Source organism: Mobula hypostoma, chromosome 23 (assembly GCF_963921235.1).
Source record: "Mobula hypostoma chromosome 23, sMobHyp1.1, whole genome shotgun sequence".
NCBI lineage: Eukaryota > Metazoa > Chordata > Chondrichthyes > Myliobatiformes > Myliobatidae > Mobula > Mobula hypostoma.
The window spans coordinates 57,430,885-57,454,852 of NC_086119.1; the positions used below are offsets into that span (position 1 = coordinate 57,430,885).

The following is a 23,968-nucleotide window of genomic DNA, read 5'->3' on the forward strand; positions in this document are numbered from 1 at the left end:
CAGGGTTCAGGGTTCAGGGCGCAGGGCTCAGGGTTCAGGACACAGGGCAGGGTTCATGACACAGAGCAGGGTTCAGGACACACGGCAGAGTTCAGGACACAGGGCAGGGTTCAGGACACAGGGCAGGGTTCAGGACGCAGGTCAGAGATAAGGACGCAGGGTTCAGGGTTCAGGGCGCAGGGCTCAGGGTTCAGGACGCAGGGCAGGGTTCAGGTTTCAGGACACAGGTCAGAGTTCAGGACACAGGTCAGAGTTCAGGGCGCAGGGCAGGGTTCAGGACGCAGGGCAGGGTTCAGGACACAGGTCAGGGTTCAGGACACAGGGTTCAGGATGCAGGTCAGGGTTCAGGACGCAGGGTGGGGTTCAGTACACAGGTCAGGGATCAGGACGAAGGGTTCAGGACAGAGGGCAGAGTTCAGGACGCAGGGCAGGGTTCAGGGTTCAGGATACAGGTCAGAGTTCAGGATGCAGGTCAGGGCTCAGGACGTAGGTCAGGGTTCAGACACAGTGCACGGTTCAGGACACAGGGCAGGGTTCAGGACGCAGGTCAGGGTTCAGGACGTAGGGCGGGGTTCAGAACGCAGGGCGGGTTTCAGAATGCAGGGCGGGTTTCAGAACGCAGGGCAGGGTTCAGGATGCAGGTCAGGGTTCAGGACAGAGGGCAGAGTTCAGGACACAGGGCAGGGTTCAGGACACAGGGTTCAGGATGCAGGTCAGGGTTCAGGACGCAGGGTCAGGGTTCAGAACGCAGGTCAGGCTTCAGGACGCAGGTCAGGGTTCAGGACGCAGGGCAGGGTTCAGGGTTCAGGACACAGGGCAGAGTTCAGGACGCAGAGCAGGGTTCAGGATGCAGGTCAGGGTTCAGGACGCAGGTCAGAGTTCAGGACGCAGGGCAGGGTTCAGGACGCAGGGTTCAGGGTTCAGGACGCAGGTTTCAGGGTTCAGGGCGCAGGGCTCAGGGTTCAGGACACAGGGCAGGGTTCAGGACACACGGCAGAGTTCAGGACACAGGGCAGGGTTCAGGACACAGGGCAGGGTTCAGGACGCAGGTCAGAGTTCAGGACGCAGGGTTCAGGGTTCAGGGCGCAGGGCTCAGGGTTCAGGACGCAGGGCAGGGTTCAGGTTTCAGGACACAGGTCAGAGTTCAGGACACAGGTCAGAGTTCAGGGCGCAGGGCAGGGTTCAGGACGCAGGGCAGAGTTCAGGACACAGGTCAGAGTTCATGACGCAGGGCAGGGTTCAGGACACAGGGCAGAGTTCAGGACACAGGGCAGGTTCAGGACGCAGGGCAGGGTCAGGACGCAGGTCAGGGTTCAGGACAGAGGGCAGAGTTCAGGACACAGGACAGGGTTCAGGACACAGGGTTCAGGACGCAGGGCAGGTTTCAGGACGCAGGGTGGGGTTCAGGACACAGGTCAGGGTTCAGGAAGCAGGGTTCAGGACATAGGGCAGAGTTCAGGACGCAGGGCATGGTTCAGGACGCAGGTCAGGGTTCAGGACACAAGGTTCAGGATGCAGGTCAGGGTTCAGGACACAGGGTTCAGGATGCAGGTCAGGGTTCAGGACGAAGGGTTCAGGACAGAGGGTAGAGTTCAGGACGCAGGGCAGGGTTCAGGGTTCAGGATACAGGTCAGAGTTCAGGACGCAGGTCAGGGTTCAGGACGTAGGTCAGGGTTCAGACACAGGGCACGGTTCAGGACACAGGGCAGGGTTCAGGACGCAGGTCAGGGTTCAGGACGTAGGGCGGGGTTCAGAACGCAGGGCGGGTTTCAGAACGCAGGGCGGGTTTCAGAACGCAGGGCAGGGTTCAGGATGCAGGTCAGGGTTCAGGACAGAGGGCAGAGTTCAGGACACAGGGCAGGGTTCAGGACACAGGGTTCAGGATGCAGGTCAGGGTTCAGGACGCAGGGTCAGGGTTCAGAACGCAGGTCAGGCTTCAGGACGCAGGTCAGGGTTCAGGACGCAGGGCAGGGTTCAGGGTTCAGGACACAGGTCAGAGTTCAGGATGCAGGCCAGGGTTCAGGACACAGGGCAGGGTTCAGGACGCAGGGTTCAGGATGCAGGTCAGGGTTCAGGATGCAGGGCAGGGTTCAGGACGCAGGTCAGAGTTCAGGACGCAGGGTTCAGGGTTCAGGTCACAGGTCAGGGTTCAGGACACAGGTCAGAGTTCAGGATGCAGGTCAAGGTTCAGGACACAGGGCAGGGTTCAGGATGCAGGGCAGGGTTCAGGACGCAGGTCAGGGTTCAGGATGCAGGGCAGGGTTCAGGACGCAGGTCAGGGTTCAGGACGCAGGTCAGAGTTCAGGACGCAGGGTTCAGGGTTCAGGACGCAGGTCAGGGTTCAGGACACAGGGCAGGGATCAGGATGCAGGTCAAGGTTCAAGACACAGTGCAGGGTTCAGGACACAGGTCAGGGTTCAAGACGGGAGCAGGGTTCAGGACGGGAGCAGGGTTCAGGACACAGGGCAGGGTTCAGGACACAAGTCAGAGTTCAGGATGTAGGGCGGGGTTCAGGACACAGGGCAGGGTTCAGGACACAGGACAGGGTTCAGGACACAGGTCAGGGTTCAAGACGGGGGCAGGGTTCAGGATGGGGGCAGGGTTCAGGACGGGGGCGGGGTTCATGACGCAGGGCAGGGTTCAGGGTTCACGACGCAGGGCAGGGTTCAGGACGCAGGGCAGAGTTCAGGACACAGCGCAGGGTTCGGGACACAGGGCAGGCAGACCCAGCTCTTCCCTCTATCTTGGTACAAGAAAGTGATACGAATTATCTCCTCAGCCTGCAGGGGTCAAACCCCTGGCTGCGGCACCAGGGAGCTCAGAGCAGAAAGGAAGCCTGTGAACACTGAAACCTAAACTTTAATGAGGAGAGCTGCACACAAACATTCCAGATAAACACGAAAATAAATAAACATCAGCAATTTCACATGGAGAGCACCGCTGGGGACTAGACTCGGCTGCTGGAACCGCAGATGTGAGTGATGGAGCCAACCCCTGCCGGAACTCTCAGTGGGAAAGAGGCAGGTGTCAATGAGGAAGGCATCAGACCTTCGCCTGCCTCAGCTGACACAGACTATGGCTACACAATCCTGAAATTCAGACAGGCACAGCGAACACCTCTGAGCAAGTCTAGCTGTTGATCGAAGCACACACACACATACACGCGCAGTTGGAGACGATGGCAGGTGGCTGGCCTTGACACCCATCCAGTGATTGTCGAACTGGCAGCTGTGGTGCAGGGAGACCTTGCAGCCGGGTGGCAGGCCTACAACACATCCCACTGGGTTGTGGCTTCACCTCCTTGGGTTGGGAGTTGCCAAAGCCCCTCTTCCCCTCCTCGTATTCCGTGATTGTAACCAGCTCGTGGCCTTGCTGATCTTTGATCTTGGCAAAAGTCCACATTCCTGTCCTTAAAGGATCTGATAGGATCAGCCAGTAGGGGAGGGTGCAGTGTATTAATGAACGGGCCTGCTGTGGGAACCAGCGATCCTGGTGTGGACTGTCACTCCGACAGCGTGCTGGCTAACAGGGAAGTTGACGGGCTTCAGGCAATGGCAGCTTGGTACACTGGTGACGCTGGGCTTCAGTCTCCCTCTTGCTGAAGGAACTTCTCAGCTCAGGCCTTTCCCTGGCACAACCACACTCAGTCACCTCTGGCAGTATTGCTGCTCATCGGCTTCTCTCTGCACCACTTGCCAGGGGCTGTCCTCCTCCCCCTGAGATCGGGTAACATTGCTCTGCTCTGCCTGGGAGATAAGCCCCTGATTCGCCTCGTGGGATTGGGTCATTATTTGTCCCTCCTCCTGAGACTGGCTGACCTCTGCCAACTCCTCCTCTTCAGATTGGCTGATCTTCCCCTCCTCCTCTTGGGATTGGCTGACCTCACCCTGCTCCTCTTGGGATTGGCTGACCTTACCCTGCTCCTCTTGGGATTGGCTGACCTTACCCTGCTCCTCCTCTCGGGATTGGCTGACTTCACTTTGCTCCTCCTCTTGAAACTGGCTGACCTCACCCTGCTCCTCCTCTTGGGATTGGCTGACTTCACTTTGCTCCTCCTCTCGGGATTGGCTGACATCACTTTGCTCCTCCTCTCGGGATTGGCTGACTTCACTTTGCTGCTCCTCTTGAAGTTGGCTGACCTCACCCTGGTCCTCCTCTTGGGATTGGCTGACATCACCCTGGTCCTCCTCTCGGTATTGGCTGACATCACCCTGGTCCTCCTCTTGGGATTGGCTGACATCACCTTGGTCCTCCTCTTGGGATTGGTTGACTTCACTTTGCTCCTCCTCTTGGGTTTGGCTGACCTCACCCTGGTCCTCCCAGGATTGGCTGACCTCACCCTGCTCCTGCTCTCGTGATTGGCTGACCTCACCCTGCTTCTCCTCCCAGGATTGGCTGACCTCACCCTGCTCCTGCTCTCGTGACTGGCTGACCTCACCCTGCTCTGTCTCCTGGTCGCTGGTCTGGCCCTCGGAATGTTCCTGGATAGTGGGCAGCGCTCCCTGCAGACTACAGCGCCGTCGCAGGCCCACCAGCAGAGGCTGGGGCATGGAGCAGATATCTGTGTTGTTTCCCAGGTCAATCCAGGACAGTGCTGGGAATACATTGGGCTCCTTCATCATCTCCATCATATCCTTCAGTACCAACTTGGTCAGGCGGTTTCCATTCAGTGCCAGGTTGGTGAGTTTTGGAAGGGCCGCCAGGAATGGCAGCAGGAACTGCAGGCTATTGTCTGTCAGCTCTGTGAAGCTCAGGTCGATGGAGACGAGGTGGTCGCGGTTCAGCTGTAAGTGATAGGCCACACGCTGAATGTCCCTGGGAGGCAGCGGCATTCCCGAAAGATCCAACGAGTCAGTCGCTATTCTCCTCTGCAAAGCTGTTTTCAAACTAGAGGGAAAGACAGGCAATTTACAAAACCGACACAGAACACTCCAACCAAGGAACTGCCTGCCTGTGCTGTCCATGATGCCAAATTAAACTAAATCTGCTCTGCCCGTTCACCATCCACTTCCACAGCAACCTCTAAAATACCTTATTGAAGCTGCCTTCACTGTCACCCCAAGCCCACTACAGACACCTATGTGTAAAATAACCCAGCCCTTTAAACGTTCCCTCTCCCTCCTCAAACCTATGACTTTTGGTATTTGATATTTTCACCTTGGAAAAAAGATTCTGCCTGCCCTATCCATGTCTCATTCTGTCATCAGAATCGGAATCAGGTTCATTATCACCGGCATGTGACGGGAAATTTGTTAACGTAGCAGCAGCAGTTCAATGCAATCCATAATATAGAAAAAAATAAAATAATAATAATAAATATATTAGTAAATCAAATACAGTATATGTATATTGAATAGATTTTTAAGTGCAAAAATACAGAAATACTGTACATTAAAAAAAGTGAGGTAGTGTCCAAAGATTCAATGTCCATTTAGGAATTGGATGGCAGAGGGGAAGAAGCTGTTCCTGAATCACTGAGTGTGCGCCTTCAGGCTTCTGTACCTCCTCCCTGATGGTGACAGTGAGAAAGGGCATGTCCTGGGTGCTGGAGGTCCTTAATAATGGATGCTGCCTTTCTGAGACACCGCTCCCTAAAGATATCCTGGGTACTTTGTAGGCTAGTGCCCAAGATGGAGCTGACTAGATTTACAACCTTCTGCAGCTTCTTTTGGTCCTGTGCAGTAGCCCCTCCATACCAGACAGTGATGCAGCCTGTCAGAATGCTCTCCACAGTACATCTATAGAAATTTTTGAGTGTATTTGTTGACATGTCAAATCTTTTCAAACTCCTATTGAAGTATAGCCGCTGCCTTGCCTTGTTAATGACTACATTGATATGTTGGGACCAGGTTAGATCCTCAGAGATCTTGACACCCAGGAACTTGAAGCTGCTCACTCTCTCCACTTCTGATCCCTCTATGAGGATTGGTATGTGTTCCTTCATCTTACCCTTCCTGAAGTCCACAATCAGCTCTTTTGTCTTATTGACATTGAGTGCCAGGTTGTTGCTGTGGCACCATTCCACCAGTTGGCATATCTCACTCCTGTACGCCCTCTTGTCAACATCTGAGATTCTACCAACAATGGTTGTATCGTCAGCATATTTATAGATGGTATTTGAGCTATGCCTAGCCACACAGTCATGTGTATATAGAGAGTAGAGCAGTGGGCTAAGCACACACCCCTGAGGTGCGCCAATGTTGATCGTCAGTGAGGAGGATATGTTATCACCAATCCGCACAGATTGTGGTCTTCCAGTTAGGAAGTCGAGGATCCAATTGCAGAGGGAGGTACAGAGGCCCAGGTTCTGCAACTTCTCAATCAGGATTGTGGGAATGATGGTATTAAATGCTGAGCTATAGTCGATGAACAGCATCCTGACATAGGTGTTTGTGTTGTCCTGGTGGTCTAAAGCCGTGTGGAGAGCCATTGAGATTGCATCTGCTGTTGACCTATTGTGATGATAGGCAAATTGCAATGGGTCGAGGTCCTTGCTGAGGCAGGAGTTCAGTCTAGTCATGACCAACCTCTCAAAGCATTTAATCACTGTCGATGTGAGTGCTACTGGGCGATAGTCATTAAGGCAGCTCACATTTTATGAACTTCTATCAGGTCATCACCAGCCTCTGAATTTTGTTTTGACAATCATTCGTGCTCCGAACCCATCATCAGAAAGGGTGAGAACCTTCAACCAGAGAACTCTCGTGGCAGGGAGAGCAGCTTATCTTGATTTGAAAGAGCTGGGATTTGCCACAGCTGACTGGCGAATAGCTAATGCAATTCCATTGTACAATAAAGCAAATAGGGACAACTTGGAAAGTCTGGACCAGCGAGCCTCAGATCAGCTGTAGGGAAATTACCAGAGAGAATTCTTAATGATAGTGTTTATAAGCATTTGCACTTTACTCTTTTCCATAGATGCTGCCTGACCTCCAGTGGTCCTCCAGCTTTTTGTGTGTGTTGCTTTGGAAACTCATGGCCCAATTAGGGAGAGTCAGCAGAGCTTTGTGCTGGACAAGTCGTGTCTTTCTAACTTGAGCTTTTCGAGGAGGTGATGAAGGTAGGAATGTGGGTGTGGGTTAGGTATTTCTCAAGGAACATAGAACATAGAACAAGTCAGCACAGTACAGGCCCTTCGGCCCACAATGTTGTGCCGACCCTCAAACCCTGCCTCCCATATAAGCCCCCACCTTAAAGTCCTCCATATACCTGTCTAGTAGTCTCTTAAACTTCACTAGTGTATCTGCCTCCACCACTGACTCAGGCAGTGCATTCCACGCACCACCACTCTCTGAGTAAAAAACCTTCCTCTAATACCCCCCTTGAACTTCCCACCCCTTACCTTAAAGCCATGTCCTCTTGTATTGAGCAGTGGTGCCCTGGGGAAGAGGCGCTGGCTATCCACACTATCTATTCCTCATATTATCTTGTACACCTCTATCATGTCTCCTCTCATCCTCCTTCTCTCCAAAGAATCCTCCTTCTCTCCAAAGAATCCTCCTTCTCTCCAAAGAGTAAAGCCCTAGCTTCCTTAATCTCTGATCATAATCCATACTCTCTAAACCAGGCAGCATCCTGGTAAATCTCCTCTGTACCCTTTCCAATGCTTCCACATCCTTCATATAGTGAGGTGATCTTCATTTCAGCTCACTTCGAAGTTTGAGATACATCGGACCCACAGACACTTGGCCACTTGGATTTAGAATCAACTTGCCCATTTTAGGCAAAAGGATGGGACTTACACCAACAGGTGGCCTGGGACCAGTGGTATTCTGAAGGGAGTCCATTTTAGGTAGAAGGATGGGACGTACACTAACGTGGGACCGAGACCAGTGGTATTCCGAAGGGAGTTGTGATGAGACCTTTTCATATTGTCTGAAAACTTACCGACCCACCCATCATTTACATCCAAGTCAGTTAGATATCACAAACAGCAGAGGCCCCAGTGTGGATTTGTTGTACTGTATGAAGCACCTGAGGTGCTCTTTAATCCGACTTGCCAAGAATTTTCTATGGCCCTTTCTGGCTTTCCTAATTCCCTTCTTGAATCCTTTGAGCAATCTGTGCTGTATGCTCTGTGTCTGATTACTGACACAACCTCTCATCAGGTAGTCTCTGATTAGACTACCCCTTCAACCCAAAACCACCCTGACGCGGGACACTCACACGGGATTCTCCCGGCCCTCTACTCCCCGTGACAGCGACGCAGGCTCTTTCTCTTTGGGGATCAGCCTGTCAAGCAGTCCGAGAGGCAGCCCCATAACAGTAAAAAGTGGAGGGCAATCTCACTTGTCCAGGGGACACACAGGTCATGAAGAAATCAGTAAAATCATGGGGATAGAGGGCAGAGTTAGGGGTCAGGTTAAGTTTAGGGACGGGAGTTAGAGATCCCAGGCCTCCGCTCCAGGCTCTAAGGCCAGTGAGTGAGGTTACACCTGTTCTTCATGTCTCCTGTGCACACATGGATTTGTGTCTGTGACAATAAAGTGAACTTTGACTGGGACACACCTGTACACAGGGGGTTCACTGTCTATGCACCAGTTATCTTCACACTGGGGGCATCTACACGTCACTGTCTGTGCCTGGTGTGCACACATCCCCAGCTCCTTTCCACCCCAATTGTTCCCAACTTAGCATCATTCAGTAATACCATGCTCTGCCCGAAAACTTCGCCCACGATGAATGGGAAAGGCCTTCACTGCCCACTGACCCAACATCATGTCACCCTCCTCACAATTCTCAGCACTATTTTCCGTCATCAGCAAACTTAGCGATTTTACATTTGGCTCTCTCATCCCACCCGCAGGCTCCAGTAGCAGAGGGGTTAGTGTGACACAACTACAGATCAGGGACATTCCAATGTTTGATGTTCACCTTCCTGGTGGAACATGTGGGTTTTCCCTGGGTGCACCAAATCCCACCAGTCCAGAGACATACTGGACAGGTTATAGTAAACCGTCCAGTCGTCAGGCCCGGGTTAAACTGTCCGGTGTCAGGCCCGGGTTAAACTGTCCGGTGTCAGGCTCGGGTTAAACTGTCCGCTCGGGTTAAACTGTCCGGTGTCAGGCCCGGGTTAAACTGTCCGGTGTCAGGCTCGGGTTAAACTGTCCGGTGTCAGGCCCAGGTTAAACTGTCCGGTGTCAGGCTCGGGTTAAACTGTCCGGTCAGGTTAAACTGTCCGGTGTCAGGCCCGGGTTAAACTGTCCGGTGTCAGGCTCGGGTTAAACTGTCAGGCTCGGGTTAAACTGTCCGCTCGGGTTGAACTGTCTGGTGTCAGGCTCGGGTTAAACTGTCCGCTCCGGTTAAACTGTCCGCTCGGGTTAAACTGTCTGGTGTTAGGCTCGGGTTAAACTGTCCGCTCGGGTTAAACTGTCTGGTGTCAGGCTCGGGTTAAACTGTCCGCTCGGGTTAAACTGTCTGGTGTCAGGCTTGGGTTAAACTGTCCGGTGTCAGGCTCGGGTTAAACTGTCCGGTGTCAGGCTCGGGTTGAACTGTCCGGTGTCAGGCTCGGGTTAAACTGTCCGCTCGGGTTAAACTGTCCGGTGTCAGGCTCGGGTTAAACTGTCCGCTCGGGTTAAACTGTCCGCTCGGGTTAAACTGTCCGGTCGGGTTAAACTGTCCGGTGTCAGGCTCGGGTTAAACTGTCCGCTCGGGTTAAACTGTCCGGTGTCAGGCTTGGGTTAAACTGTCCGGTGTCAGGCTCGGGTTAAACTGTCCGCTCTGGTTAAACTGTCCGGTGTCAGGGTCGGGTTAAACTGTCCGGTGTCAGGCTCGGGTTAAACTGTCCGCTCGGGTTGAACTGTCCGGTGTCAGGCTCGGGTTGAACTGTCCGCTCGGGTTAAACTGTCCGGTGTCAGGCTCGGGTTAAACTGTCCGCTCGGGTTAAACTGTCCGGTGTCAGGGTCGGGTTAAACTGTCCGGTGTCAGGCTCGGGTTAAACTGTCCGCTTGGTTTAAACTGTTTGGTGTCAGGCTCGGGTTAAACTGTCCGGTCGGGTTAAACTGTCCGGTGTCAGGCTCGGGTTAAACTGTCCGCTCGGGTTAAACTGTCCGGTGTCAGGGTCGGGTTAAACTGTCCGGTGTCAGGCTCGGGTTAAACTGTCCGCTTGGTTTAAACTGTCTGGTGTCAGGCTCGGGTTAAACTGTCCGGTCGGGTTAAACTGTCCGGTGTCAGGCTCGGGTTAAACTGTCCGCTCGGGTTAAACTGTCCGGTGTCAGGCTCGGGTTAAACTGTCCGCTCGGGTTAAACTGTCCGGTGTCAGGCTCGGGTTGAACTGTCCGGTGTCAGGCTCGGGTTAAACTGTCCGGTCGGGTTAAACTGTCCGGTGTCAGGCTCGGGTTAAACTGTCCGGTGTCAGGCTCGGGTTAAACTGTCCGGTCAGGTTAAACTGTCCGGTGTCAGGCTCGGGTTAAACTGTCCGGTGTCAGGCTCGGGTTAAACTGTCCGGTCGGGTTAAACTGTCCGGTGTCAGGCTCGGGTTAAACTGTCCGGTGTCAGGCTCGGGTTAAACTGTCCGGTGTCAGGCTCGGGTTAAATCGGGAGCTGCTGGAGTGGTACAGCTGAAGGGTTTCCATCGCATGGTAATGGTAAGTACAGGAAAATATGGTGCCCAGAACCCACCCTTGGGTGTACGTGGTGCATATCTCGTGCCCAGAAACCCCCCATGGGTGTATGTGGTGGCTATGTTGTGCCCAGGAACCCACTCACAGGTGTACGTGTTGGGTATCTTGCACCCAAAAACCCACTCATGGGTGCACGTGTTGGGTAAATTATGCCCAGGAACACCCATGGGTGCACGTGGTGCATATCTGATGCCCAGAACTGACTCATGTGTGTATGTGTTGGGTTCTAGGTGCCCGGAACCCACCCATGGCGTACGTGTGTGTATCTGGTGCCTCAGATACCTCACAAGGGTGTATACATTGGTAATCTAGTGCCCAGAACCCACCCATGGGTGTACGTCTTATGTATCTGGGGCACAGGAGTCACCATCACTAGTGATAATCACTACCACTCCATCACTGGTGAAAATCACAACCAATTCCAAACTAGTGATAATCACTACCACGCACTCACTTGTGATAACCACTACCACTCGCTCTAGTGATGATAACTATAACTCCCTCACTGGTGATAATCACTACCCCTCACTCACTAGTGATAATCACTACCACTCCCTCACGAGTGATAACCATTACTACTCCCTCACTTGTGAAAATCATTACCAGTTCCAAACTAGTGATAATCACTACTGCTCACTCACTAGTGATAATCACTACCAACTACTCACTAGTGATAATCACTAACACTCCCTCTTAGTGATAATCACTACCAATCCCTCACTAGTGATAATCACTACCAGTTCCTGACTTGTGACAATCATTACTGCTCCTTCACTGGCGATAATCACGACTACTCCCTCACTTGTGAAAATCACGACCACTCCTAGTGAGCCTGTCTCCCAGCCCCATTCAATTTCCCTCACCAGACGTCTCCTTTCCCCGTGCCGTATTTTGTCTGTCAACCGGATTTCACTCCAGCATTTAAGCCTCCTTAATCCTTCTGCTTTGGGATTATGTTGATCTCTGAATGCCCAGAGAGACTAATCTCCCGGCAGTGATGAAAATCTGCTGTCAGTTTCTGAGCATCACAGGCTGTGTGTGATAATGACTGTGGGGAGGAGAGTGTGTGCCTTGCTGCAGGACTAGCTGTGTCTCACTGGGTGACCCCGGGTGGAGGGTGCTGTGTCTCACTGGGTGACCCCGGGTCTGGCAGTGCCCAGGTGGAGGGTGATGTGTCTCACTGGGTGACACTGGGTCTGGCAGTGCCTGGGTGGAGGGTGCTGTGTCTGACTGGATGACACTGGGTCTGGCAGTGCCCGGGTGGAGGGTGCTGTGTCTCACTGGGTGACACTGGGTCCGGCAGTGCCTGGGTGGAGGGTGCTGTGTCTGACTGGGTGACTCCGGGTCTGGCAGTGCCCGGGTGGAGGGTGCTGTGTCTGGCTGGGTGACACTGAGTCTGGCAGTGCCCGGGTGGAGGGTGCTGTGTCTCACTGGATGACACTGGGTCTGGCAGTGCCTGGGTGGAGGGTACTGTGTCTCACTGGATGACACTGGGTCTGGCAGTGCCTGGGTGGAGGGTGCTGTGTCTCACTGGGTGACCCCGGGACTGGCAGTGCCTGGGTGGAGGGTGCTGTGTCTGGCTGGGTGACACTGGGTCTGGCAGTGCCCGGGTGGAGGGTGCTGTGTCTCACTGGGTGACACTGGGTCTGGCAGTGCCTGAGTGGAGGGTGCTGTGTCTCACTGGGTGACACTGGGTCTGGCAGTGCCTGGGCGGAGGGTGCTGCGTCTCACTGGGTGACACTGGGTCTGGCAGTGCCCGGGTGGAGGGTGCTGTGTCTGGCTGGGTGACACTGGGTCTGGCAGTGCCTGGGTGGAGGGTGCTGTGTCTCACTGGGTGACACCGGGTCTGGCAGTGCCCGGGTGGAGGGTGCTGTGTCTGACTGGGTGACCCCGGGTCTGGCAGTGCCCGGGTGGAGGGTGCTGTGTCTCACTGGGTGACCCCGGGTCTGGCAGTGCCTGGGTGGAGGGTGCTGTGTCTGACTGGGTGACACTGAGTCTGGCAGTGCCCGGGTGGAGGGTGCTGTGTCTGACTGGGTGACCCCGGGTCTGGCAGTACCCGGGTGGAGGGTGCTGTGTCTCACTGGGTGACACTGGGTCTGGCAGTGCCTGGGTGCAGGGTGCTGTGTCTCACTGGGTGACACTGGGTCTGGCAGTGCCCGGGTGGAGGGTGCTGTGTCTCACTGGGTGACCCTGGGTCTGGCAGTGCCCGGGTGGAGGGTGCTGTGTCTCACTGGGTGACCTCGGGTCTGGCAGTGCCCGGGTGCAGGGTGCTGTGTCTGACTGGGTGACCCTGGGTCTGGCAGTGCCCGGGTGGAGGGTGCTGTGTCTCACTGGGTGACCCCAGGTCTGGCAGTGCCTGGGTGGAGGGCGCTGTGTCTGACTGGGTGACCCCGGGTCTGGCAGTGCCTGGGTGGAGGGTGCTGTGTCTCACTGGGTGACCCCAGGTCTGGCAGTGCCCAGGTGGAGGGTGCTGTGTCTGACCGGGTGACCCCAGGTCTGGCAGTGCCCAGGTGGAGGGTGCTGTGTCTGACTGGGTGACACTGGGTCTGGCAGTGCCTGGGTGGAGGGTGCTGTGTCTCACTGGGTGACCCCGGGTCTGGCAGTGCCCAGGTGAAGGGTGCTGTGTCTCACTGGGTGACACTGGGTCTGGCAGTGCCTGGGTGCAGGGTGCTGTGTCTCACTGGGTGACACTGGGTCTGGCAGTGCCCGGGTGGAGGGTGCTGTGTCTCACTGGGTGACCCTGGGTCTGGCAGTGCCCGGGTGGAGGGTGCTGTGTCTCACTGGGTGACCTCGGGTCTGGCAGTGCCCGGGTGGAGGGTGCTGTGTCTGACTGGGTGACCCTGGGTCTGGCAGTGCCCGGGTGGAGGGTGCTGTGTCTCACTGGGTGACCCCAGGTCTGGCAGTGCCTGGGTGGAGGGCGCTGTGTCTGACTGGGTGACCCCGGGTCTGGCAGTGCCTGGGTGGAGGGTGATGTGTCTCACTGGGTGACCCCAGGTCTGGCAGTGCCCAGGTGGAGGGTGCTGTGTCTGACCGGGTGACCCCAGGTCTGGCAGTGCCCAGGTGGAGGGTGCTGTGTCTGACTGGGTGACACTGGGTCTGGCAGTGCCTGGGTGGAGGGTGCTGTGTCTCACTGGGTGACCCCGGGTCTGGCAGTGCCCAGGTGAAGGGTGCTGTGTCTGACTGGCTACTCACCAGGGTTGTGCGTGCTGGGTCACCGCCTGTCGCTGCCACTTGGCGTGGGGGGTCAGGTGGTAGATGAGCTGTCGGCACAGTTTCTCCGCGGACTTCAGGGACTCCAGCTCCTGAAACACCCAACAGCAAAGAAAGTTTCACTCACTCCGTGTGCAGACTCGTGCGCAGTTCGAGAGTATTGCACATACAATTGCACCCATCCCACGTGCGGTTACCTGCAGCTGACTGCACTCCCACTGCGCCCGAGGACGTGACTGAGCCCTGTCCCTCTGCAGAAGGGGACGTGGTGGTCCAGGGCTGCTTACTCCTTCAGCCCCCCGGCCCGGCCGAGACCCAGCTGCAAGCTGATCCGGTGCTCAAGTAGACCTGTCTCCGGTCCGGGTGGAGGAGGCTGGCTTAATGTTCCTCGGAATGGAGGAGACTTCTGGTGAGGGGAGAATAGTGAGGAGCTGTGAGGGGCACAGGTGAGGAGCATTGTGGGAAACTGTAGCTCAGGCCTGAGGAGCTGTGAGGGGCACAGGTGAGGTGCACTGTGGGAAACTGTACCTCAGTCAGAGATGTCTCAAATCAGAGGGTATATAATCTAAAGTGAGGAAGAAGGACTGAATTTAAGGGCAGGGAGTTTATTCTGCAACCGTACAGGGTACCGGTGAGGCCGCACCTGAAGAGCTGCGTGCAGCTCTGCTCTCCCTATGTGAGGAAGCAGATACTGGCTTTGCAGGGTGGTGCAGAGGAGATTCACTGGGTTGGTGCTGAGGCTGAGGGGGTTAGTTTATGAAGAGAGATTGAATCACCTCAGAGTATACTCGCTGGAATTCAGAAGAATGGGACGGTGTTTCAAGGTTCAAAGTAACTTCATTATCAAAGTACGTATGTGTCACCATATACAACCCTGAGATTCATTTTCCTGCAGGCACACTCAATAAATCCATATTAGAATCATAACCATAATAGAATCCAAAAAAGTCCACACCAGAGTGCAAAAGACATCAAACTGTACAAATACAAAAAGAAATAATAATAATAATAATAATAATAATAAATAAGCAATAAATATCAACAACTTCAGATGAAGAGTCCTTGGAAGTGAGTCCACAGGTTGTGGGAACATTTCAGTGACGGGTGAGTGAAGCTGAGTTCAGTTATCCACCTCAGTTCAAGAGCCTGATGGTTGAGGGGTAGTAACTATTTCTGAATCTGGTGGGGTGGGTCCTGAGGCTCCTGTATCTTCTTCCTGATGGCAGCAGTGAGAAGAGAGCATGGCCTGGGTGGTGGGGGTCCCCGACGATGGATGCTGCTTTCCTGCAACAGCATTTCATGTCGATGTGCTCAAAGGGATGGGAGGGTTTTATCTGTGATGGACTGGACCATATCCACAGCTATTTTCCACTCAAGGGCATTGGTATTTCTAAAGTAGATTGTGATGCAGCCAGTCAATATACTCTCTACCACACATCTGTAGAAGTTTGACAAAGTTTTAGATGCCGTGCTGAATCTTCGCAAACTCTTCAGGAAGTAGAGGTGCTGCCGTGTTTTCGTCATAATTGCTCTTATGTGCTGGGCCCAGGACAGGTCCTCAGAAATTATAACACTGAGGAATTTGGAGAAGATGGGAGAAGATGGCGGCGTGACGGCAGCGCGCACGGCCTCTCCGGTGATGAATATCTGTAATCTGTCAAGTAGGGGACCGTGTACAATTCTGATTTGATGGTGACAGACATGAGAGCACAGCGGAACATCTGAAAAACTTCTGAAATGCCCGCTTTGCTGCTGCTGCTACTGTGTGATAACTGGAATCTCCAGAGCTGTAGGCCCCGAAATCCTCGGCTTTGCGTGATTCAGCGGCCGGGGAGAGGTCGAAGGCGCTCGGCAGAGGATGGCGCTCGGGAGGCTGTATCGGAGAGGCTGGTCAGAAGCTCGGAGTTTTCAGATGGATGGACTCAGTGTCGGCTGTGGTCGGCTGCTTCCAAGGCATCGGCAAGTTGACGGTGCCTGGAGGTTTATGGCAGGGAGTTTCTCCCTTTTGCTGCCTGCTATCGGGGACTCGGGAGTCGATCGATTCAGGACTTTAAGAACTTTTTTTTACCATGCCTATGGTCTGTTCTTTATCAAATTATGGTATTGCTTTGCACTGCTGTAACTATATGTTATAATTCTGTGGTTTTGTCAGTGTTAGTCTTTGGTCTGTCCTGTTTTCTGTGATAACACTCCAGAGAAACATTGTATAATTTCTTAATGCATGTATACATTTCTAAATGACAATAAAAGAGGACTGAGTGTTCTCATAATCTAAATTTAGAGTCGCTGACACTTTCCACCTCTGATCCTCTGATGAGGACTGGCTCATGGATAATGCTCCCTCTAATTTGTAATGACCAGTGTGCTCAAAAATCTTGTGCCCAGTGACAACAACATGTGCGCATTGAATTTTTAAGTGGAAGTAAACCTGAAGCTATTCTAGAGATAATAAAGCACTCTACTTTAAATAAACCAGCAGTTCTTTTGCACTTCACGCACTTAGCTTCTTTGGAGTTTGACATTGTGAATCAATAATTTCTTCAATAAAAACAGTATTAATGAGCCAGTTCTAAAATCTGCAGACAAATCTTCGCAAACGCCACGTTGTCAACACCGTCCGCATCAGAAACCAGAAAAGGAAATGTGATTGTGTATGATCGTGGAATATATTTAACCTGCCAATGAGGTAGAGGGTGATAACCTTCCGTGTGCAGTTTAAATTTTTTCGTTCACTAGTAGCAAAAGATGTGTGTGCACACACCTCAGGGGAACATTGCTCACGCACCTCTTGTTTCTTCCTCCTGAAGTCAGTAATCGGTTTTGCTAAAATTGAGGAACAGGTGGCACCACTCAGCCGGATTTACAACCCCCCCCCCAAATGCTGATTCAACAAAACTTTTGACTTGGCCTATGATAGCGGTGTCATCATCAAACGTGAATATGGAGCCATGCTTAGCCACACAGTCGTAAGTATAAAGACAGCGAGTAGGGCAGGAGTCAGTACACAGCAGCTGTGCTGATGGACATCGTGCAGGAGATGTTGTTATCAGTTCAAACTGACTGCAAGTGAGGAAATCGAGGATCCAGTTGCACAAGGACATACTGAGGCCAATGTCTTGAAGCTTATTGATTAGTTTTGAGGGGGATGATGGTATTGAATGCTGAGCTGTAGTCGATAAAGAGCATCCTGATGTCAGCATCTTTGCTGTCCAGTTGTTCCAAGGTTGAGTGAAGAGGCAATGAGATGGCATTGTTGTGCCAGGAGGCAAATTGGAGCAGATCCAAGTGATCTCAGATCTGCTTGATGTTTCTTTGTTTTGTGGCTGAATTTCGAGGACGAATCTCAGAGTTGTATTCCGTAACTGGGTTGCCAAACCAGCAGAAATGGATCACTCAGTTGGAGTCTGGATTACTAGAACTAAGGAAGTTTTATTAAAGAAACAAGCAACACAGTACTCTAATCAAAAGGATAATAAATGCAACAGTTCAGCAATGATAAACACACATGTGCACAGAATTAAGATAACAGGATCAATCAAGCTCTATCGTTGTCTAGGGGTAAATGACCAGTTTCAAAGTGACGCAAAGTTCAGTTCAATTTAGTTCAGTCCAGTTCGCAGTAATCGCTGCCTTGGGAGATTGACAGTGTGGGGGAAGGAGAGAGAGAGCAAAACGAATGAATATTCAAGGCTTCCACACAGACCTTCGCAGTCAGCTTTCAGGCGAGTCCTTTGTGATGTCATCTGAGGTCACCGACCGTGACCCCTCCATTTCCAGATACGATCGTTTCTCTGCGGTGAACCCGGCACCCAGGCAAGGGTGGACACACACCAGGTTCCCGCCGATCGTGCCTTTCCACCCTGTGCGTTTATGGTCCGGTACTTCCCACCGACTTGTGAGAGACGCACCGCTTCCAGGGTCTCGTTACCTCGGGTGTCATGTGTGTGTTGCCTTAGCGAACTTGTCCCTTTTTATCCCCCTGCTGGGGTATCGCCTGTCCATCACTTCAAACAGTTCAGGGTTCAAAGGGGAGCCGATCTTGACAGCTCTCCTTCCCCCTCATTACACATCTCCAAATGCTGCTCCATTGTTTTCCTTATCTCTCTCTCTCCTGAAGCCAGGTGGCAGACCAACCGCTGATCCCACTGGTGCCAGCCCAGAACAGCTACATCTTAATCTATCTGTATTCTTGTCACAATACATATCTTGGTAATAAATTTACTTTGAATCTTTGAACCTTTTAGAACACTTCATCACTGTGGACGTCGGTCTATGAATGAGTCATTGAGGCCGGTTGCCATGTTCTCCTCAGCCAGCAGGAGAGGTGAAGCCTGCTTGGAGCAGGTGGCTACCTCAGACTGCTGAAGATCTCAGTGAACACTCCGGCTGGTTGATCGGCACAGGTCTCTGGAACTCGGCAGGTACCCCGTCTGGCCGGATGCTTTCCCTGGGTTCACCCTCCGGAAGGATGCTCGCACATCAGCCTCAGAGACTGAGATCACAGGGTCAGAGGGCTGTGGGAGGTTGTGATGGTTCCTCCATTTTTGATGGTCAAAGTGAGCATAGAAGGCATTGAGCACACCTGGAAGTGAAGCCCTGTTGTCACCTATGTTGTTTGATCTACTTTATTAGAGGTGATAGTATTCAAGCCCTGCCACAAATGTTGAGCCCCCTTCATTGATACAAGTTTAGTCCAGAATTGCCACTTCACCTGTGAGATGCCTTTCTGGAAATGGTACCTGGATCTTTTGCAACTTTCTTGCTTGTCAGACCTGCATGCCTCTGATTTGGCCTCAGTAGGTTGTGGAGCATAGTTCATCCATGGCTTCTGGTTGGAGAAAGCACTGAATGATTTTCTGGGGACACAATCGTCTACAACTGTTCTTATAAAGTCTTTGACAAACATGGTGCATTCATTCAGAACCTCTGATGAGTCCTTGAATATATCCCAGTCCCCCAACTCAAAGCAATCCCGTAGTCAGTCCTCTGCCTCCCTGACCACCTCTTTGTTGTCCTAACTCTGAAACCTTGCCTTTAGCCTCTGGCCCTTATGCAGGTGGGAGAAGGATAGCCGAGTGATCTGATTTCCCAAATGCAAGGAACACGAGTGGTCTATTGTGTTAGGACCCCTGGTGTTACAGGTGTTGCTGATCTTATGGAAACATATAAAATCATGAAAGGTTTAAGTGAGATAGAGGCAGGAAAGTTGTTTCCACTAGTGAGACTAGAACTAGGGGATATAGTCTTGGGAAGCCATAGATCAGCAGAGTGATGAGCAGAGAGGAGTGAACCTGTGGAATTCTCTGCCCAGGTAAACAGGAGGCTACCTCATGAAATGATTTTTAATTCACAGCCGTATAGATTTTTGAATTAAGAGTTTGGGGAAAGGTAGGTAGGTAGAACTGAGCCCATGATTTTACCGAATCATGCCTACTCCTGTTCCTTTCTTTTACATTCTCCTCTCTCCAGGGGTTTTGGGGAGATTTTGATCCTGCCTGAAGTTGATTGGTGATTGGAGATCACAACTCAATGCCTGAGGGGCTGGTGGAGGCAGAGACTCCCACAACATGTAAGAGGTATCTGCGTGGGCATGGAGGGTTAGAGGACGTGCTGGTAGATGGTACTTTATGGTGGGCATGGAGGGTTAGAGGATGTGCTGGTAGATGGTACTTTATGGTGGACATGGAAAGTTAGAGGATGTGCTGGTAGATGGTACTTTATGGTGGGCATGGAGGGTTAGAGGATGTGCTGGTAGATGGTACTTTATGGTGGACATGGAGGGTTAGAGGATGTACTGGTAGATGGTACTTTATGGTGGGCATGGAGGGTTAGAGGATGTGCTGGTAGATGGTACTTTATGGTGGACATGGAAGGTTAGAGGACGTGCTGGTAGATGGTACTTTATGGTCAGCATGGAGGGTTAGAGGACGTGCTGGTAGATGGTACTTTATGGTGGGCATGGAAGGTTAGAGGATGTGCTGGTAGATGGTACTTTATGGTGAGCATGGAAGGTTAGAGGACGTGCTGGTAGATGGTACTTTATGGTGGGCATGGAAGGTTAAAGGATGTGCTGGTAGATGGTACTTTATGGTGGTCATGGAGGGTTAGAGGACGTGCTGGTAGATGGTACTTTATGGTGGGCATGGAAGGTTAGAGGACGGACTGGCAGATGGTACTGTATGCTGAGCATGGAGGGTTAGAGGACGTGCTGGTAGATGGTACTTTATGGTGGGTATGGAGGGTTAGAGGACGTGCTGGTAGATGGTACTTTATGGTGGACATGGAGGGTTAGAGGATGTGCTGGTAGATGGTACTTTATGGTGGGCATGGAGGGTTAGAGGATGTGCTGGTAGATGGTACTTTATGGTGGACATGGAAGGTTAGAGGACGTGCTGGTAGATGGTACTTTATGGTCAGCATGGAAGGTTAGAGGACAGACTGATAGATGGAACTTTATGGTGGGCATGGAGGGTTAGAGGATGTGCTGGTAGATGGTACTGTATGGTCAGCATGGAGGGTTAGAGGACGTGCTGGTAGATGGTACTTTATGGTGGGCATGGAAGGTTAGAGGATGTGCTGGTAGATGGTACTTTATGGTGGGCATGGAAGGTTAGAGGACGTGCAAATAGATGGTACTTTATGGTGGGCATGAAAGGTTAGAGGATGTGCTGGTAGATGGTACTTTATGGTGGGCATGGAGGGTTAGAGGATGTGCTGGTAGATGGTACTTTATGGTGGACATGGAAGGTTAGAGGACGTGCTGGTAGATGGTACTTTATGGTCAGCATGGAAGGTTAGAGGACAGACTGGTAGATGGAACTTTATGGTGGGCATGGAGGGTTAGAGGATGTGCTGGTAGATGGTACTATATGATCAGCATGGAGGGTTAGAGGACGTGCTGGTAGATGGTACTTTATGGTGGGCATGGAAGGTTAGAGGATGTGCTGGTAGATGGTACTTTATGGTGAGCATGGAAGGTTAGAGGACGTGCTGGTAGATGGTACTTTATGGTGGGCATGGAAGGTTAGAGGATGTGCTGGTAGATGGTACTTTATGGTGGGCATGGAGGGTTAGAGGACGTGCTGGTAGATGGTACTTTATGGTGGGCATGGAAGGTTAGAGGACGGACTGGTAGATGGTACTTTATGGTGGGCATGGAGGGTTAGAGGATGTGCTGGTACATGGTACTGAATGGTGAGCATGGAGGGTTAGAGGACGTGCTGGTAGATGGTACTTTATGGTGGGTATGGAGGGTTAGAGGACGTGCTGGTAGATGGTACTTTATGGTCAGCATGGAGGGTTAGAGGATGTGCTGGTAGATGGTACTTTATGGCGGGTATGGAAGGTTAGAGGACGTGCTGGTAAATGGTACTTTACGGTGGGCATGGAGGGTTAGAGGACGTGCTGGTAGATGGTACTTTATGGTGAGCATGGAGGGTTAGAGGACGTGCTGGTAGATGGTACTTTATGGTGGGCATGGAATGTTAGAGGACGTGCTGGTAGATAGTACTTTACGGTGGGCATGAAAGGTTAGAGGACGTGCTGGTAGATGGTACTTTACGGTGGGCATGGAGGGTTAGAGGATGTGCTGGTAGATGGTACTTTATGGTGGGCATGGAGGGTTAGAGGATGTGCTGGTAGATGGTACTTTATGGTGGACATGGAAGGTTAGAGGACGTGCTGGTAGATGGTACTTTATGGTCAGCATGGAAGGTTAGAGGACAGACTGGTAGATGGAACTTTATGGTGGGCATGGAGGGTTAGAGGATGTGCTGGTAGATGGTACTATATGGTCAGCATGGAGGGTTAGAGGACGTGCTGGTAGATGGTACTTTATGGTGGGCATGGAAGGTTAGAGGATGTGCTGGTAGATGGTACTTTATGGTGAGCATGGAAGGTTAGAGGACGTGCTGGTAGATGGTACTTTATGGTGGGCATGGAAGATTAGAGGATGTGCTGGTAGATGGTACTTTATGGTGGGCATGGAGGGTTACAGGACGTGCTGGTAGATGGTACTTTATGGTGGGCATGGAAGGTTAGAGGACGTGCTGGTAGATGGTACTTTATGGTGAGCATGGAAGGTTAGAGAATGTGCTGGTAGATGGTACTGAATGGTGAGCATGGAGGGTTAGAGGACGTGCTGGTAGATGGTACTTTATGGTGGGTATGGAGGGTTAGAGGATGTGCTGGTAGATGGTACTTTATGGTCAGCATGGAGGGTTAGAGGATGTGCTGGTAGATAGTACTTTATGGTGGGCATGGAAGGTTAGAGGGCGTGCTGATAGATGGTACTTTATGGTGGGCATGAAAGGTTAGAGGACGTGCTGGTAGATAGTACTTTACGGTGGGCATGAAAGATTAGAGGACGTGCTGGTAGATGGTACTTTACGGTGGGCATGGAGGGTTAGAGGACGTGCTGGTAGATGGTACTTTACGGTGGGCATGGAGGGTTAGAGGACGTGCTGGTAGATGGTACTTTACGGTGAGCATGGAGGGTTAGAGGACGTGCTGGTAGATGGTACTTTATGGTGGGCATGGAAGGTTAGAGGACGTGCTGGTAGATGGTACTTTATGGTGGGCATGGAAGGTTAGAGGACGTGCTGGTAGATGGTACTTTATGGTGGGCATGGAAGGTTAGAGGATGTGCTGGTAGATGGTACTTTATGGTGGGCATGGAGGGTTAGAGGATGTGCTGGTAGATGGTACTTTATGGTGGACATGGAAGGTTAGAGGACGTGCTGGTAGATGGTACTTTATGGTCAGCATGGAAGGTTAGAGGACAGACTGGTAGATGGAACTTTATGGTGGGCATGGAGGGTTAGAGGATGTGCTGGTAGATGGTACTATATGGTCAGCATGGAGGGTTAGAGGACGTGCTGGTAGATGGTACTTTATGGTGGGCATGGAAGGTTAGAGGATGTGCTGGTAGATGGTACTTTATGGTGAGCATGGAAGGTTAGAGGACGTGCTGGTAGATGGTACTTTATGGTGGGCATGGAAGATTAGAGGATGTGCTGGTAGATGGTACTTTATGGTGGGCATGGAGGGTTACAGGACGTGCTGGTAGATGGTACTTTATGGTGGGCATGGAAGGTTAGAGGACGTGCTGGTAGATGGTACTTTATGGTGAGCATGGAAGGTTAGAGAATGTGCTGGTAGATGGTACTGAATGGTGAGCATGGAGGGTTAGAGGACGTGCTGGTAGATGGTACTTTATGGTGGGTATGGAGGGTTAGAGGACGTGCTGGTAGATGGTACTTTATGGTCAGCATGGAGGGTTAGAGGATGTGCTGGTAGATAGTACTTTATGGTGGGCATGGAAGGTTAGAGGGCGTGCTGATAGATGGTACTTTATGGTGGGCATGAAAGGTTAGAGGACGTGCTGGTAGATAGTACTTTACGGTGGGCATGAAAGATTAGAGGACGTGCTGGTAGATGGTACTTTACGGTGGGCATGGAGGGTTAGAGGACGTGCTGGTAGATGGTACTTTACGGTGGGCATGGAGGGTTAGAGGACGTGCTGGTAGATGGTACTTTACGGTCAGCATGGAGGGTTAGAGGACGTGCTGGTAGATGGTACTTTATGGTGGGCATGGAAGGTTAGAGGATGTGCTGGTAGATGGTACTTTATGGTGAGCATGGAAGGTTAGAGGACGTGCTGGTAGATGGTACTTTATGGTGGGCATGGAAGGTTAGAGGATGTGCTGGTAGATGGTACTTTATGGTGGGCATGGAGGGTTAGAGGACGTGCTGGTAGATGGTACTTTATGGTGGGCATGGAGGGTTAGAGGACGTGCTGGTAGATGGTACTTTATTGTGGGTATGGAGGGTTAGAGGACGTGCTGGTAGATGGTACTTTATGGTCAGCATGGAGGGTTAGAGGATGTGCTGGTAGATGGTACTTTATGGCGGGTATGGAAGGTTAGAGGACGTGCTGGTAAATGGTACTTTACGGTGGGCATGGAGGGTTAGAGGACGTGCTGGTAGATGGTACTTTATGGTGAGCATGGAGGGTTAGAGGACGTGCTGGTAGATGGTACTTTATGGTGGGCATGGAAGGTTAGAGGGCGTGCTGATAGATGGTACTTTATGGTGGGCATGGAAGGTTAGAGGACGTGCTGGTAGAGAGTACTTTA

At 52.0% G+C, this 23,968-nt stretch overlaps 1 protein-coding gene across 1 annotated transcript; it reads right to left on the bottom strand.

The window, feature by feature from the left end:
- Positions 1-2,550: 2,550 nt before the first annotated feature.
- LOC134336746 (putative uncharacterized protein DDB_G0271606) lies at positions 2,551-18,644 on the bottom strand. The gene is made up of 4 exons (XM_063031168.1): positions 18,572-18,644; positions 14,030-14,169; positions 13,815-13,924; positions 2,551-4,887 (listed from the first exon to the last, which is right to left on the bottom strand). The coding sequence occupies exons 1-4, from the start codon at positions 18,642-18,644 to the stop codon at positions 3,648-3,650; spliced, it is 1,563 nt and encodes a 520-aa protein (XP_062887238.1). The 3' UTR covers positions 2,551-3,647.
- Positions 18,645-23,968: the final 5,324 nt, after the last annotated feature.

Coding starts and splice junctions, on each gene's coding strand:
- LOC134336746 (XM_063031168.1), bottom strand. CDS start 18,644: ATGCTCCACAACCTACTGAGGCCAAATCAGAGGCATGCAGGTCTGACA. Junction 13,925..14,029: donor GGGAGTGCAGTCAGCTGCAG/GTAACCGCACGT, acceptor TGGGTGTTTCAG/GAGCTGGAGTCCCTGAAGTC. Junction 4,888..13,814: donor ACCCAGCACGCACAACCCTG/GTGAGTAGCCAG, acceptor CTTTCCCTCTAG/TTTGAAAACAGCTTTGCAGA.